The sequence below is a fragment of the Hydra vulgaris genome, chromosome 02 (assembly GCF_038396675.1).
Source record: "Hydra vulgaris chromosome 02, alternate assembly HydraT2T_AEP".
Taxonomy (NCBI): domain Eukaryota; kingdom Metazoa; phylum Cnidaria; class Hydrozoa; order Anthoathecata; family Hydridae; genus Hydra; species Hydra vulgaris.
In genome coordinates, this window is record NC_088921.1 from 46,805,001 (window position 1) to 46,820,000 (window position 15,000).

The window sequence follows — 15,000 nt, forward strand, 5'->3', positions numbered from 1 at the left end:
AACTTATTCTTGCTTGTCTTCTTATACAACAAGTTGCATCTTTTTACTGTATTTTTCCCTATTTATTAAATACTGGCATAAATATATGCCAGAATTTAATAAATAACAAATGTAAGTATAAAACTATAATATATAAAGAATTATAAATTTATTTCTAGCTCCGGCCATCAACCCCTGCTAAATCTTACAATTTTGCCGGGGCCGGATTTGCAAAAAGGTTCATTTTTAGCCGGGGCCAGGGCCCCGGTCGTTTACTACATGCACACACACACACACACACACACACACACTCGCAAATTGAAAAAAAGTGCTTTTTTAAAAACAACGTTTAAAAAACATGTTAGCTTAAATTTTTAAAAAGCATGATTTCAAAATTGAGTAAAAACTTAAAGTTAAGATAAACAAACTTCTGAACCGCGACATAAATAAATTTTTAAACAACCTAATAATAGCAATCTTAATTTTCAAAAATTTGTCTTAAAATGGTCAACTGGAGAAAAACATTCTATTTGGGCAATTATTTTGGATGGACACTCTCACCACCCCCCTTCTTCCTCATATTTAAGTTTTTTAAAGCATGTCAAAATTTTTGTCACTAATAACCAGAAATATAAATCAATTAGTTAAAGAAAAAAACTTTATTTATCAAATTAATAATTTTTTAGATTTATATCTTATTTTTTACATGCATATATATAACTGACAGTCTTTCCAGATGCTAATAATTTTGCAACATTTAGAGAGAACTTATAAAGACTTTCATTTTTCATCTGAGGATGATACTTCAGTTCCAAAACAGTCAATCTTTGATGAAATAACTTGAAATGGATTCATCTCTTACAAGCTCAAGCCAGCTGATACAATGTTTCATGAGTGGGATCTGTAATTGAATAATATTATTAAACAAATATGTTGAGACTTTTTATTATACTACTTCATTTTGTGTCGAAATATTACAGATTAAAATATACAATATTTAAGTTATATATATATATATATATATATATATATATATATATATATATATATTGTATTTTTAAAATGTAAGTTGACTTAAACTACTTGTAAAACCTGCGTCTATTTGATAATAATATATACATACATCTTTTCTCAATGTCAAACTGACATGTAGATATATGTTTTAAATAAATGTCAAGAAAATTTGTATATCTTTTTAAAATGATGCTAAATTATTACATTGAGAGTATTTTCTTAGCGCTATTAAAAAATATTTTTCAAATGTTTTCATATTTGTCGACAATAACAAACAATCACTGTAAATCAGCAAGAAGGGTGAGTCAAAGTCGTTAAGCTTTGCAATATTTTTTTTAAATAGATGTGATCATCTCTCATCCAGTACACCGTTCCTGCGAGATAAAAAAGTATGTGCAATCTGATATATATATATATATATATATATATATATATATATATATATATATACACAGATCTATATATATATATATATATATATATATATATATATATATATTTAAACAACTTTAAAATGTATTCTACACAATAGAGTGCTCAATGTTCTTAAAAGAACAGAGCAATTATATATTAGTAGATATCACTTAACAAAAATTTTCTGATGAAACTTTGTTGATGAAACACATTGTAAAATGAAAAAAATTTTTGTTAAGTGATTTTCTACTAATATATATATATATATATATATATATATATATATATATATATATATATATATATATATATTATATATATATATATATATATATATATTCAACAACATTTTATTACTGATTAAACATGATAGTAAACCAGTGGTACTTGGTGTAAATGTATACATTTCTGTTTATTTGGATTTAAAATTGCGATTTTCATTTTGAAGTTTTATGTTGTTTTTTTTTGTAGCCATGACAAAGTTTAATGTAGTAGGTTAACTTCTAAGACACAGATCCTCCACACCAATTAAATCTTACATTCTCAAATCTAATGGTAACAGAATCTAATGGTAACAGCATCTTATACAGTATGGCTGTTGCTAACACTTTTGTCAATTTTTGTCAACAACTATTATAAAACAATACAATGCCCACCTAAAATTAAAATGATTTCTGCTAATAGTATCTTCTCTGACTATTTAAAAAATTCGAATTCTTTTTTCTTAATCTAGTGACTGAATATGGTGTCTAATTTAATAAAAAAATTTCTAAAAAACAATAAAAGTTTAGATCCCACACACCTTCTTAAACTTAATTCTCATGTTACTTCAAAACCTCTTCGTACCATATAATAATTCTTCTAATAAAGGCTTTTTTCCAGATGTTTTTAAGATATTCAAAGTCATTCCTATACATGAAAAGGGTTCTATAATGGACCACACAAATTATCAATCAATTTCTCTTCTATCTAACATTAGCAAAGTATTTGAAAAAGCCAAGCACAACAGATTCTATAGCTTTTTTGAAAAAAATCAAAGTCTTCACAAATATAAGTATGGATTTTGTAGCAAACACTCAACAACTCATGTACTTGGTAAAGTAACTGAAACTATTAAAAAAGCTCTTGACAATAAACTGTTTACATGTGGATTGTTACTTGACTTGGAGAAAGCCTTTGATTCTATTGATCACTCTAATCTCCTAAGTAAATTAGAACACTACGGTATTCGAGGTGTTGCTTTCTAATGGTTTTCATCATACTTTCTTAAAATTTTGCAATTTGTCTCCATTAACGATGCCAAATCTTTGCCAATAAAATGCTCCACAGGTATACCCTAAAGTTCTGAATTAGGACTATTGCTATTCCTTGTTTTTATAAATGATCTTAATATCTTAAATTTTAAAGGCTTATTATTTTGCTGACAACATCAACTTACTCATAACAAACCAACCATTTAAAAAAAAATTACCAAATATATTATTCATTTATCCAATCTAGTTACATGCTGCGCTTTAACAAACTAAGTTTTAATACCAACAAAACTGAACTCATCATTTACTAATCACATCAATCTAAAAAATATAAAAACCTAAATTTAAAACTAAAATATATAAAAACCTAGTTTCATTAAAAATCTTAGAATCAAAATTGACTCAAATTAATCCTATTCCTCTAGTCTTAAAAACTTAGCGGTGAAATTGTGTAGATCAAATAGAATTCTAGCCAAAATTTGTCACTATGTCAATTATGAAACTTTACTCAATATAAACCATTCTATTTTTGGATCACATCTCAGATATGTTTGTCAGGTTTAGGGACAAACCAAGTCTCATGCACTTTTTAGATTATTTAGCCTACAAAACAAGGCTTTAAAAATAATATACTTTCAACAATACAATTCTAATTCTGACATCAATAACTTTCTAAAAAAAATACTCAAAACGTGTGATCTTGAATCACAAAAGCAAGTAAACCTCCCTAAAAAAGTTTTTCTTAATATCTTTAATCTTTTATTAACTTTATATATATATATATATATATATATATATATATATATATATATATATATATATATATATATATATATATGCATTTGTATATGTGTGTGTATATGTATATACATTTGTGTGTAACTTATATTAAAAACTAATAAAAAAATTATTTAAATACAAAACAAAATTTTTTTACTTCAGATACTTCATGATTATGTGTATTATTCATTGTATGTAACACTAAAAATTGACCGTCTTCAGAAGCTTTAAAATTCAGCTAGAATGAACAGTCTTTTTTAAAATTTCTATTATTATTAGCACAATCAAAATGCAACATAATACTTTTTTAATCGGTTAGTTATTGGATTACAAATTATAACCCAATAACAATTATAATATAATATAAATCAAAGTAAATATCTATACTTTGCTAAAACAATTTGTGCAAACAAAATTTCACTATACACAAAAAAGACCGAAATTACTCTCTTTAAATCTTTAAATCTAAACGCAAAAAAATTGAAAAAAAATTAAATTTCAGAATAAGTGGCCAAAAACTATATAGTATTGATAAAATCAAGTACCTGGGTGTAATAATAGATGAAAACCTTTTGTTTAATCATCAATTAAAGTCGATCTCTATTAAACTGAGTCGTGCAAATGGGATGCTAGCAAAAGTATTACATTTTGTAGACTATGAAACCTTATTAAATATCTGGTATGCCATCTTTGGGTCACACCTTAACTATGGGTGCCAGATATGGGGACAAAATTATACTTTAAATAAAAAGAACCTTATAAATCTAAAAAAGAAGTATTTGAGAATAATCCACTTTCAGCCAAATAATTTTGACTCTGATGTACTATATAGTCTTTCAAAAACAATGAAATTAGATCAAATGATCTACTTGTTGAACAGTGCCTTCGGATGGGACGTTATACATCAAAATATACCATTGGTCTTCAACAATTATTTCAAGTTTACAGCTAATATCCACAAACACAATCTTAAATCTGTATCTTACAACAACTTAGCAATCTCATCAAAGCAGACATTAAAGTATGGTATCAGATTAATAAAAAATTATTCAGTTCATTCCTGGAACTCCCTACCTATTGAAATTAAAAAACCTACTAAACACGTAAATAAAAAAATGTTTTTTAAAAAAGTAAAAGTTTTTATCAGGCAAATACCAAATAAAACTACAAAATAAATATATCAGTATATGTGTATGTATATCTATGTAGAGTATATGTGTGTACGATATATGTGATTGTTTATATTAATTATGGGTGTGTGTGTATATATATATATATATATATATATATATATATATATATATATATATATATATATATATATATATATATATATATATATATATATGTATATATATATATATATATATATATATATATATATATATATATATATATATATATGCATACATACGTATGTATGAGTATATGTGTGTATATGTATCTGTGTCTATGTACATATGTGTTGTATGAGTGTGTGTATATGTGTGTGTATATGTATGTATAACTGTATTTATGTTTGTGTGTATGGGTGTTATTTATGTTTGTGTGTATGGGTGTATTTGTAGGTATGTGTTTATATATTTATACATAACAACAACAAACAGGCAAAAAATGATTAAAATATATTGAAATAATATAATAATAATAAAAAAAAAATCAAAATTTCATTTTAATATATTAAACAATATATTATTACATTAAATATTACATTTTATTTTTATTTAAATACAAAAAATTTAAGTTTAATGTATAAATTAAAAATATATATAAAAAAAAATTCTCATTAAATCTATTTTTATTATCATTAAATCTATTATTATTATTTGTTTATTGTTATTATTATTATTTATTACTATTATTATTTTGTTACTATTGTTTTTTATTTAACATTATTATTATTTATTATTATTTTGTTATTATTGTTTTTAGTTAATATTATTATTATTATTTTTATTTTTTACAATAATTGTTTTTATGCGTCGTAGGTTTTACGCATCATCAGTTTGTAACTGTTAGTAAATGTCCCTCACTTTTTTATTTATATATACAGTTATTCAGGTGGAAATATATTGATTGATTGATTGATTGATATGAAAACAGCTGTATGAAAAATACTTTGAAAAATGTGGTAAAAAAAAGATAAAAAGTATCAACAAGGTTAAATTTTGGACACGTGACATTTTTAGCCAATAAAACGGACTTTCGGTAAGCAAATTTTTACTTTTTTGGCTACGGACTTTCGGTAGACTATCTGCGACGTATCTTATATGTTACGTATATTATATGGTAAATATAGATTTAATATATTATGTTATATATGTAACATATTATGTTATATATTTCATAAATAATTTATAGCTTTATTATAAACTTTATGATAGAGCTATAAATTATTGATGGACATAACATAAAATAATAAACTAATTATTATAATAGATATAAATATACACAAAAATTATAATTTTATAAAATAAATGTTTAACATAAACTTTTATATATATATAAATTGAAATTTGGCACAAAGTTTAATTTAAACTTTAAGTCATAGTCGGGACCAACACTTTAGTTTTTAAAAACAAAACAAAAATTAATTTCAAAAAACAGTCGCTTCACAGTACCTGATATATTTCTCAAAAATCACAGAATTAATGAACCACTTTGCAGTTCAGTTCAGAGCTTATATAGCCTAATATATGTACCTTTTGATACTTTTTAAAAACCTGACCTTATTAAAATGATATAAACAAGTAGCCTCAATCGAAATACCTATCAAAGAATAAGATGTAGATTTTTATTAATACCTAAAATTATCTAAACTTTTGAAAGTTTAATGCGCTTGCGTATAATAACTTGCCGCTTTTAAACGACCATGCTGGGAGCACCTTTATAACTACAAAAAAAAAAAAATTTACGATCTATAGTAACGAAAGTTATAAGCAATTCTATGAAGATGCCTAAAGTATATTGAAACGGTTCAGAATTTTTCTAGCGAAAATTCAAACAAATTCTTCAAGCAAGTTGAGGTTGGGGAGAATGGGGTTAGGCGGAACTTTTTTTTTTTTTGTAAATTCAAGACCAAGAAATAAAAATATTTTCGTTTTTAGTATTTAATGTCTTTATGTTTTTAATGTTTTAATGTCTTCATTTGGAACATTGGTAACTAAAGACTTTAAAAACTTCTTTAAAACTTGCATTTATAAAATAATTTATTAATAATACTTAAGTTCAGAATTTTTAAATAGTTTTTTTACAACTATTATGAGACAGAAGCTTATGAAACAGTGTTTTTTTTTGTAAAAAAGCAAACTTTCTAGCGCCAACTAAAGACATAAAAATTTCATTTCATTTTGATGTATAAGGTAGCAGTGTTTTGAAGCCCTTTAGCCAACATCTCAGATTATTGCTTGAAAGGTTTTCAATCTGGATGATTCAAAAATCAGGTTGAGAATCTTTGAGACATTTAAAGTAAATTTGACATTAAAAGTAAAAACAGAGAGTGAAGATATTTGTCTCTTTCTATGCCTAAATCTCTCCGACATGTCCTAATTTATAAATCAATAAAATACTTTTGATATCCCACAATATCGCTCAGCAAACTTATCATCTTGCTTATTAATTACCATAATATTAACATACCATAATACATATGTTAGCATACTTGTTGTGTTAAGACCCATATTTGAATTTATTTCAGATAGTGTCTACTTAAATTCATTTTTTTCTATAAAATTTATAAATGAATTAAATAACTCTTCTTTTTTGTAGCGTGGATTTTTGCGATTCTCTGGAACTGTTTTTGTTGAAAGCCATTTTTTTTGTTGAAAGCCATTTTTGAACATCATTGCATAAAAAGCATTTTTATTTATTTTTTCATTTAAAAATATTTTTATTTGTTACATTTTTATGCTTTTATTGCTTTTATTTTGTTTTGCAATTATTATTTTTTTTGTTTTATTTTTGTAAGATTTTATTTACATAAAATCTTATAAATCTTTTTTATCTTTTTTATCTTTTTTATCTTTTTTATCTTTTTTATCTTTTTTATATTTTTATCTTATAATATCTTTTTTTTTTTTTTTTACTACTTAGTATTTTTAAGTTTTTAGTATTAAATTTAAACATTTCTCATTATCCGCATCAAAAGTTTTCATTCAAAAAGTAAGTTATCAATATATATATTATAATATATATTTATCTATTAATAATAATCTATTACAATGGATAAGAAAAATAATAGTGATTTTAAGAAAAATAACGACTCTAATATCGAAACAGATGAATTAGTTATATCAATAAATATGGTTCGTAAAATCTTTCAAGAAATGTTTATAAAACAACAAAATTACATTTTAAAAATTATATCTGGAAACCTAAAGTTAACAAATGACAGAATTGACATATTATTAAAAAAAGCAAATAATTCAAAAGAAAAATGCGATTTGTTAGAAAAGGAAAATGGAAAGTTAAAAGCCGAAATTAAAATATTACGTGAACGAATGAAAATCTTGGAAAATGTAAATAAAGATATAGAAGAAAGTTTAACGGTCACACAGGACATTCAAGAAAAAAAAGTAACGGAGCTGGAAAAAAAAATTAATAATAAAAATAGCCTTAGTGGAGGCGAAAATATAAAGTTAAGGCAATTGGAGGACAGGCTTAGGAGAAACAATCTGCGAATTGATGGAATTACCGAAAACGAAAATGAAAATTGGGACGATACTGAAAAAAAAGTAACAAGTTTATTTGAAAACAATCTTTCTCTAAGTAATATAAATATAGAAAGAGCTCATAGAACTGGTAAAAAGGATGGTAACAAATCAAGGACAATAGTCGTTAAATTACTTCATTATAAGGACAAAGTTAAAGCGTTGCATGCTGCTAATAAGCTTAAAGGTTCCGGAATGTACATCAATGAAGATTTCTCCTTCGAAACAAATGAAATAAGAAAAAAATTAGTGGACGAAATGAAGTTACACCGAAAGAATGGTAAATATTCAATTATTATTTATGACAAACTTATTGTTAAAGAATTTAAAAATAAGCAACCCAGCTATTAAAAACTATATTCTATATTTTAATATTACTCTTATTTAAAATGGCTGACGATCCTCCTTTAAAAAACTTTGAACTTAATTCATTACTAACTAAAAAATCAATACTTTTAAAAAAACATTCGGATCCGTATATTAATTTTTTTAACAACGATTTAATAAAAAATATTAACCCATTATATTATAACGTAAATTCAAAAAATATAATTGAAGGAATGGAGAACGAATCGTTCTCTATTCTTCATGTTAATATTAGAAGTCTACAAAAAAATTTTGATTCATTAAAACAATTTTTGTATAAAGTTAATATGAATTTTCAAATTATTTGTCTCAGCGAGACATGGTGTGATGATAAAAATATCGAGAACAATTATAATTTTCATTTACCAAATTATAAAGTGATTCACCAAATTAGGACCTCGGGCAAGGTAGGCGGGGGTTTGTGTATTTTTATTAAAAACTCACTATTGTACAAAGTTAAGTCAGATTTGAGTTCAACCACTAATGATTATGAGTCATTGTGCATTGAACTCGTTAATAAAACCTCCAAAAATATAATAATCCATGCTTTATACAGACCACCTTCAGGTTCTATTAAAGTGTTTGAAGACCACATTAGAAACGTCATTAAAAATAATTATATTTAAAAAAAAACTGTTTACATGGTTGGTGACCTGAACCTCAATATTTTGGATTATGACTCAAATAAAATCATTAAACAATTTTTTAACGTCATTTTTAAAAATAGCTACATTCCTGTCATCAACAAACCTACTCGCATAACCAACAAAAGTGAAACTTCGATAGATCAAATTATCACCAATGACTTCATAAATATAAAGATAAAAACAGGAATATTTAAAACAGATATTTCTGATCATTTTCCCATATTCATCGTTGTTCAAAAATATAATAAAAGTGACTGCCAAAAAAATAAAAAAATAAAAACAAAAATAATAAACGACTCTTCAGTTAACCATTTTCATGACCTTTTATCAAGTGTTAAATGGGATGACTTGTTATTGAATCTAAACGCTGATAAAGCCTACGATATATTTATATCAGAATATTATAAATATTATAACAAAGCATTTCCTGAAATTACAAAATTAGTTAAATCAAAAACGTTATCAAATCCTTGGATAACGAAGGGTATCCTTAAATCTTCTAAAATAAAACAAAGATTATATAATAAATTTCTTAAAAAAAAAACCCTACGTAATGAAAGCAATTATAAAAACTACAAACGACTCTTTGAGTCAATTATAAAAAGATCAAAAAAAAACTACTATTCAGATCAACTAAAAAAGCATTCAAATGATCCTCAAGGTACTTGGCGCATAATTAACGAAGTTATTGGTAAAAATAATCCAGAGAGAAATAATTTTCCGAAAATTTTTAAATTCAAAGACAACTATGTTATAGAAAAAGAATTAGTGGCTGAAGCACTTAATAAATTTTTTATTAATATTGGTCCGTCTTTAGCATCAAAAATTGAATCTTCTAAGATCAACTTTGATGCATACTTAGTCTCTAATAAAACTAATATGATGCCTAATGATAATCTAACTGAAGAAGAATTACTATGCGCAGTCTCTTCGATTAAGCCCAAAAAAAGTATAGGCGTCGACAATATAAGTGGTAACATCATTATAAATTCAATAAAACTGATTACAATCCCGCTTTTGTGTATCTTCAACTTATCTTTAAAAGAGGGAGTTTTTCCAGAAAAAATAAAAATTGCTAGGGTGGTCCCTATTTTCAAATCAGGCGATCCTAGTGACGTTACTAATTATAGGCCGATCTCTGTCTAATAGGAAGCAATATATTTCTTACGATGGTGGTAAAACGGATAATATGATTATTACATGCGGTGTTCCCCAGGGATCAGTTCTAGAGCCCCTTTTGTTTCTAATTTATGTCAATGACTTATATAAATTTTCTAATATTTTAAACACAACTTTATTCGCCGATGATACGAATTTGTTTTATTCTCATGAAGACATTAATATTTTATTTTTAGCAGTTAACAAAGAACTTGATAACCTAACCCAATGGTTTAAAGCCAATAAATTATCTTTAAACATTACTAAAACTAAATACACATTATTCCATCGTGTTCATAAAAAAGAAAATATTCCACTTAAACTTCCAAATCTTTTTATTGATAAAAATATAATAAAAAGGGAAATATCGTCAAAGTTTTTGGGCGTAATACTCGATGAAAATGTTACATGGAGAGAACATATAAGTGTTGTTGAGAATAAGGTTTCTAAAAATATTGGTATACTGTATAAAGCTAAACAGGTCTTAAACCAATCTTGTCTTAAATACATATACTTTTCATTTATACACTGTTACCTAAACTATGCTAACATTGCTTGGTGCAGCACCAATGTTACAAAGCTAAGTAAACTTCTATGTAAACAAAAACACGCCATTATGATTATTACAAATGAAAATCGCTTGTCTCATTCAAAAATACTTTTAGTAAACTTAATATTCTAAAGGTTTATAATTTAAATCTCTATCATGTTCTTATATTTATGTTTAAACTTGATAAAAAAATGGCATTATATTTATTCAACTCTTTATTTAAAAAAATAAATCACATATACAGCACAAGATTTTCAAATAATAACTATACTAAATCTAAAACCTACTATTCTGCCACTAAATACTCAATCACAAACCGAGGACCTAAACTCTGGAATACACTTTTAAATAATGATCTTAAACCACTTTCTTCGCTTAATCAATTTAAAACTAAACTTAAGCAAAATCTTTTACTAAACGACAATGAACTAAATTTCTTCTGAAGCGTTTAAAATGAGAGTACTATTATTAATGATTTAGTATTAATAATTGTTTATTACTAAGATTGTCTATTCTAATACATAAATATGATAAATAATCTTGTCTCTAGTCCTGTTTCTGGTTTGTTTTTTTTTTTTGTCTTTTTTTTTTTTTTTTTGTTTGTTTGTTTTTTTTTTTTTTATTTTTTTTTTTTGGTGTTTTTAGTAATTAAATTAAAATTAAGCGTAAATAAAAAAAAAAAAATTTATAGCATATGTAACTTTTACGGTTTTTATTAGCATTGTAATTTACGGTATATTTATTACGGGGCTTAGTGATAAGGCAACTATAGTCTTCTTTTTGCCCCTGTCATATATTGTTTTTTATTCATGAACATTGTTATTGTAAATACTATTAACGACGAAATATATAATTAAAAAAAAAAAAAAAAAAGAAAAAAGACCAAATGTTACAACAAGCTGTTTCATTTTCATCCCTATAGAGGAAAAGCTAAATAAATTATATTTTTTTATTAATTGTGATATTAATATTCAAGTTAAATGTATTATTGGTGGTTAATTTGTCGTTTTAATAGACAAATATATGACTTGGTAAACACCAATAACTCAAGTATCATAAAATTGAAAGGTAAAATTTGCTGAAATCTCTATTAAAATAAACTTACAAAAACTATTGACAGAGTACTGATTTTCTGATAATATCCCAACCTTAAAAGTGGTTGGATACTTGCTGCTTTAGTTAAAAGGAGAAGAGCTCTTAAAACTAAATCACATAGCCCATCAAACTTTGTTTTTCATCTTATACACAAATATTTTTTCAATTTATAATTTAAAGTCCTCTAACCAATGCGCCACCAAATCTATTCTATTTAAGAATAAAATGTGTATTTGCAAAGAAGTCATTTTATATATCTGGTGCTTCATTTTAGAATACACGGCAATAAAAGTATTATTATAATTTTTTTGTAATTCGTACCCATTTTTTTATTTTGCATATGACTTTCATTTTTTTCCCAATCTTATATTAGAGTTCGGATCAAAACACAAATTGATCCGGATGTAGTTTTACCGTTTTCTGATTGGTATTCAAGCCGTCTCCACCTGTAGGTTTAGAAAGTTCTTTGATAAAATATCTCACAAAATCCAGAAACCTCTGGTATGCTCTAGTAGTCCAGTTAGAGTATCTTCATTATAATGACAGAATTGACGGACCGCTTATTAAACAGTAATAAGATTTAAAGCAATACAACAAAATAAGTATAAAGCTTCTAACTTCAAAATATTGGACAGTGAGCCTTGAAGAACGTATTGAGTTACATTGTAATATGTTTGGTTTAAATTTTTAGCATTAGAGTTTGCAGTTTCTTAATAAACTGTAGGTGGAACAATAAGGTGGTAAAAAACACAAGATTAGTAAACAACATAACAATCAAATCAAATGCTATCAAAATCAGCCTCATGATAATATTATATTGACTTATACAGCATAGCGAAACGCGATTCATAAAACTAAGAACATGAATAAAGAGTTTGGGAAAAGTTAGAAATTATACTTTGACCACCATTTTAAGAAAAATATTTTGTACTTACCAAAAAACCACGTAAATTTAGAATTAAACTTATTTTATTACTATTCCTTAATATTTAATTGTCATAATACCAGAAAGATCCAGTTTTCATAATACCAGAAAGATCCAGTTTTCATAATACTGGAAAGATCCAATTGAAATCCATATTACGAAAAAGATCAAATTATAAGCCATAATAACAATAAGATCCTGTTATAAATCAAAATACCAAAAAGTCAAATAATAAGTTAAAATATCAAAAAAAAAGCATTACGAAGTGGTATATATTTTGGCTATATAAAAATTATCAATATTGGGGAGAGTAGGGTATTGGCGAACAGCGAAGCGGGAATGCGAACTAAAGACACCAGTTATACAAAATTGATCACATTTATTTCTTATCAATTAGTTTAACTATTCAGTCACAAACCCTTAAATACAATTTTTAAAATCTTATTATAAAATAAAAATTTATGACAAAAATAAAACCACTGGTGTTCGGTATTACCCTACCTACGTAGGGTAATTCCGAACACATCGGGGGGCAATCAGAAACACTGTTGTGTAATAACGAATATAATGCTAATTGTATTAACTACGCTTAAAAATTATATCGTGCAACAAGAACAAAAAAAGGAGTGGCTTTATTTCCATAGAAGCTGCAACAGAGTGTTACTCAAGAAAAAAGTTGCATTAAATTATCAGAAAAAGTTAAAATCAAATTATAGTAAACAACATCTGCAGCTTCATTACGCTACTACACGTCTAGAACTGCGCATAGGATCTCTTCTCAGCAGGTAAAAAGAAATTGTCGAATTTATTTTTCTACAATGCTGTTTTGACCATGTTTGGAGTTACCCCGCGTTCGCCATTAGCCCCCTCCCCAATCAATTTTCGCATTTTATGACAGCCCAAAAATAATGAAAAAATATTGCAGGTGACCAATTTGTCTATATTTTTATTATGAATATTAACGAATTGGTCACCTTTTTATTTTATGAATTTTAATATAAAAAGTGTTAAAGTTCATAAATTTTAAAACCCGATAATATATATATATATATATATATATATATATATATATATATATATATATATATATACATATAATATATATATATATATATACATATATATATATATATATATATATATATATATATATATATATATATATATATATATATATATATATATATATATATATATATATATATATATATATATATATATATATATATATATATATATATAGTTTTTCGATATTTGCATACATCAATATAAAAGAATGTCAAAGTATGAAACATCTTTTAGTACAATGTATGGGTGTTCCAAAATTTAAGAACAGCCTCAATTGTATTGGTGTGCCAAACTTCAAGAACAGCTTCAATTATTTGTGTCATTTAGGCAACAAGAGAAATACAATATGTGAGACTTAATTTATACTTGTGAGGTTGGGTTTCGTTTAAAAAATTTGGCTTTCAACTTTTACTTAGTTTTTGATGAGATGGCAAGAACATTAACTGCATTTTCTTGGAGTCACGTTTTGATAACTTTTGTTTGAGAAAGTTGCATTAAAATATCAAAACTTCCGACAAAAAACCAATTAAACCCATTGATTTTAGACAATTAAAATGGAACTCGCATTTATATTTGTTTTTGCTTTGCATTTATAATTAATTGTCTATAACAGTGGTGAATCTTTTTGGCTGTATATATATTGGTAGACGTTTAATGAGAGCCTTGTTGGTAATAGTAGATTATATAAGCATAGATAGCTGTGCCATCTATTACTATGTTATGTTGTAGGTTCGGTTAGTTAAAAATTCTTTTTAAATTAGTTAAACTATTTATGGCGTAGGTTGTCGAAGGTTATTGAATGTTGTCAAAGGTTGTCGAAGGTTGTCGAAGGTTATCGTAGATTGATATAGGTTGTCATTGTCTTATTAATTAAACACTGCAAAATTAAGTAATTTTAAATTATCTAAATAATATTTTCATTCTGATAATTAATTTACCCAATTTATGCAATGACTTTAACTTGCATCAAACAACTAATAGTTAGGTTGTATTCAATAATGATAAGCAGATAATGCATTTTTAATTTATCTAATTTTAGGAA

At 25.3% G+C, this 15,000-nt stretch overlaps 1 protein-coding gene across 1 annotated transcript; it reads left to right on the forward strand.

Annotated features, from left to right (window-relative positions):
* The first annotated feature begins 9,156 nt into the window (after positions 1-9,156).
* LOC136076098 (uncharacterized) lies at positions 9,157-10,308 on the forward strand. The gene has a single exon (XM_065789561.1). It carries the CDS (start codon positions 9,157-9,159, stop codon positions 10,306-10,308), a length of 1,152 nt encoding a protein of 383 aa, XP_065645633.1.
* Positions 10,309-15,000: the final 4,692 nt, after the last annotated feature.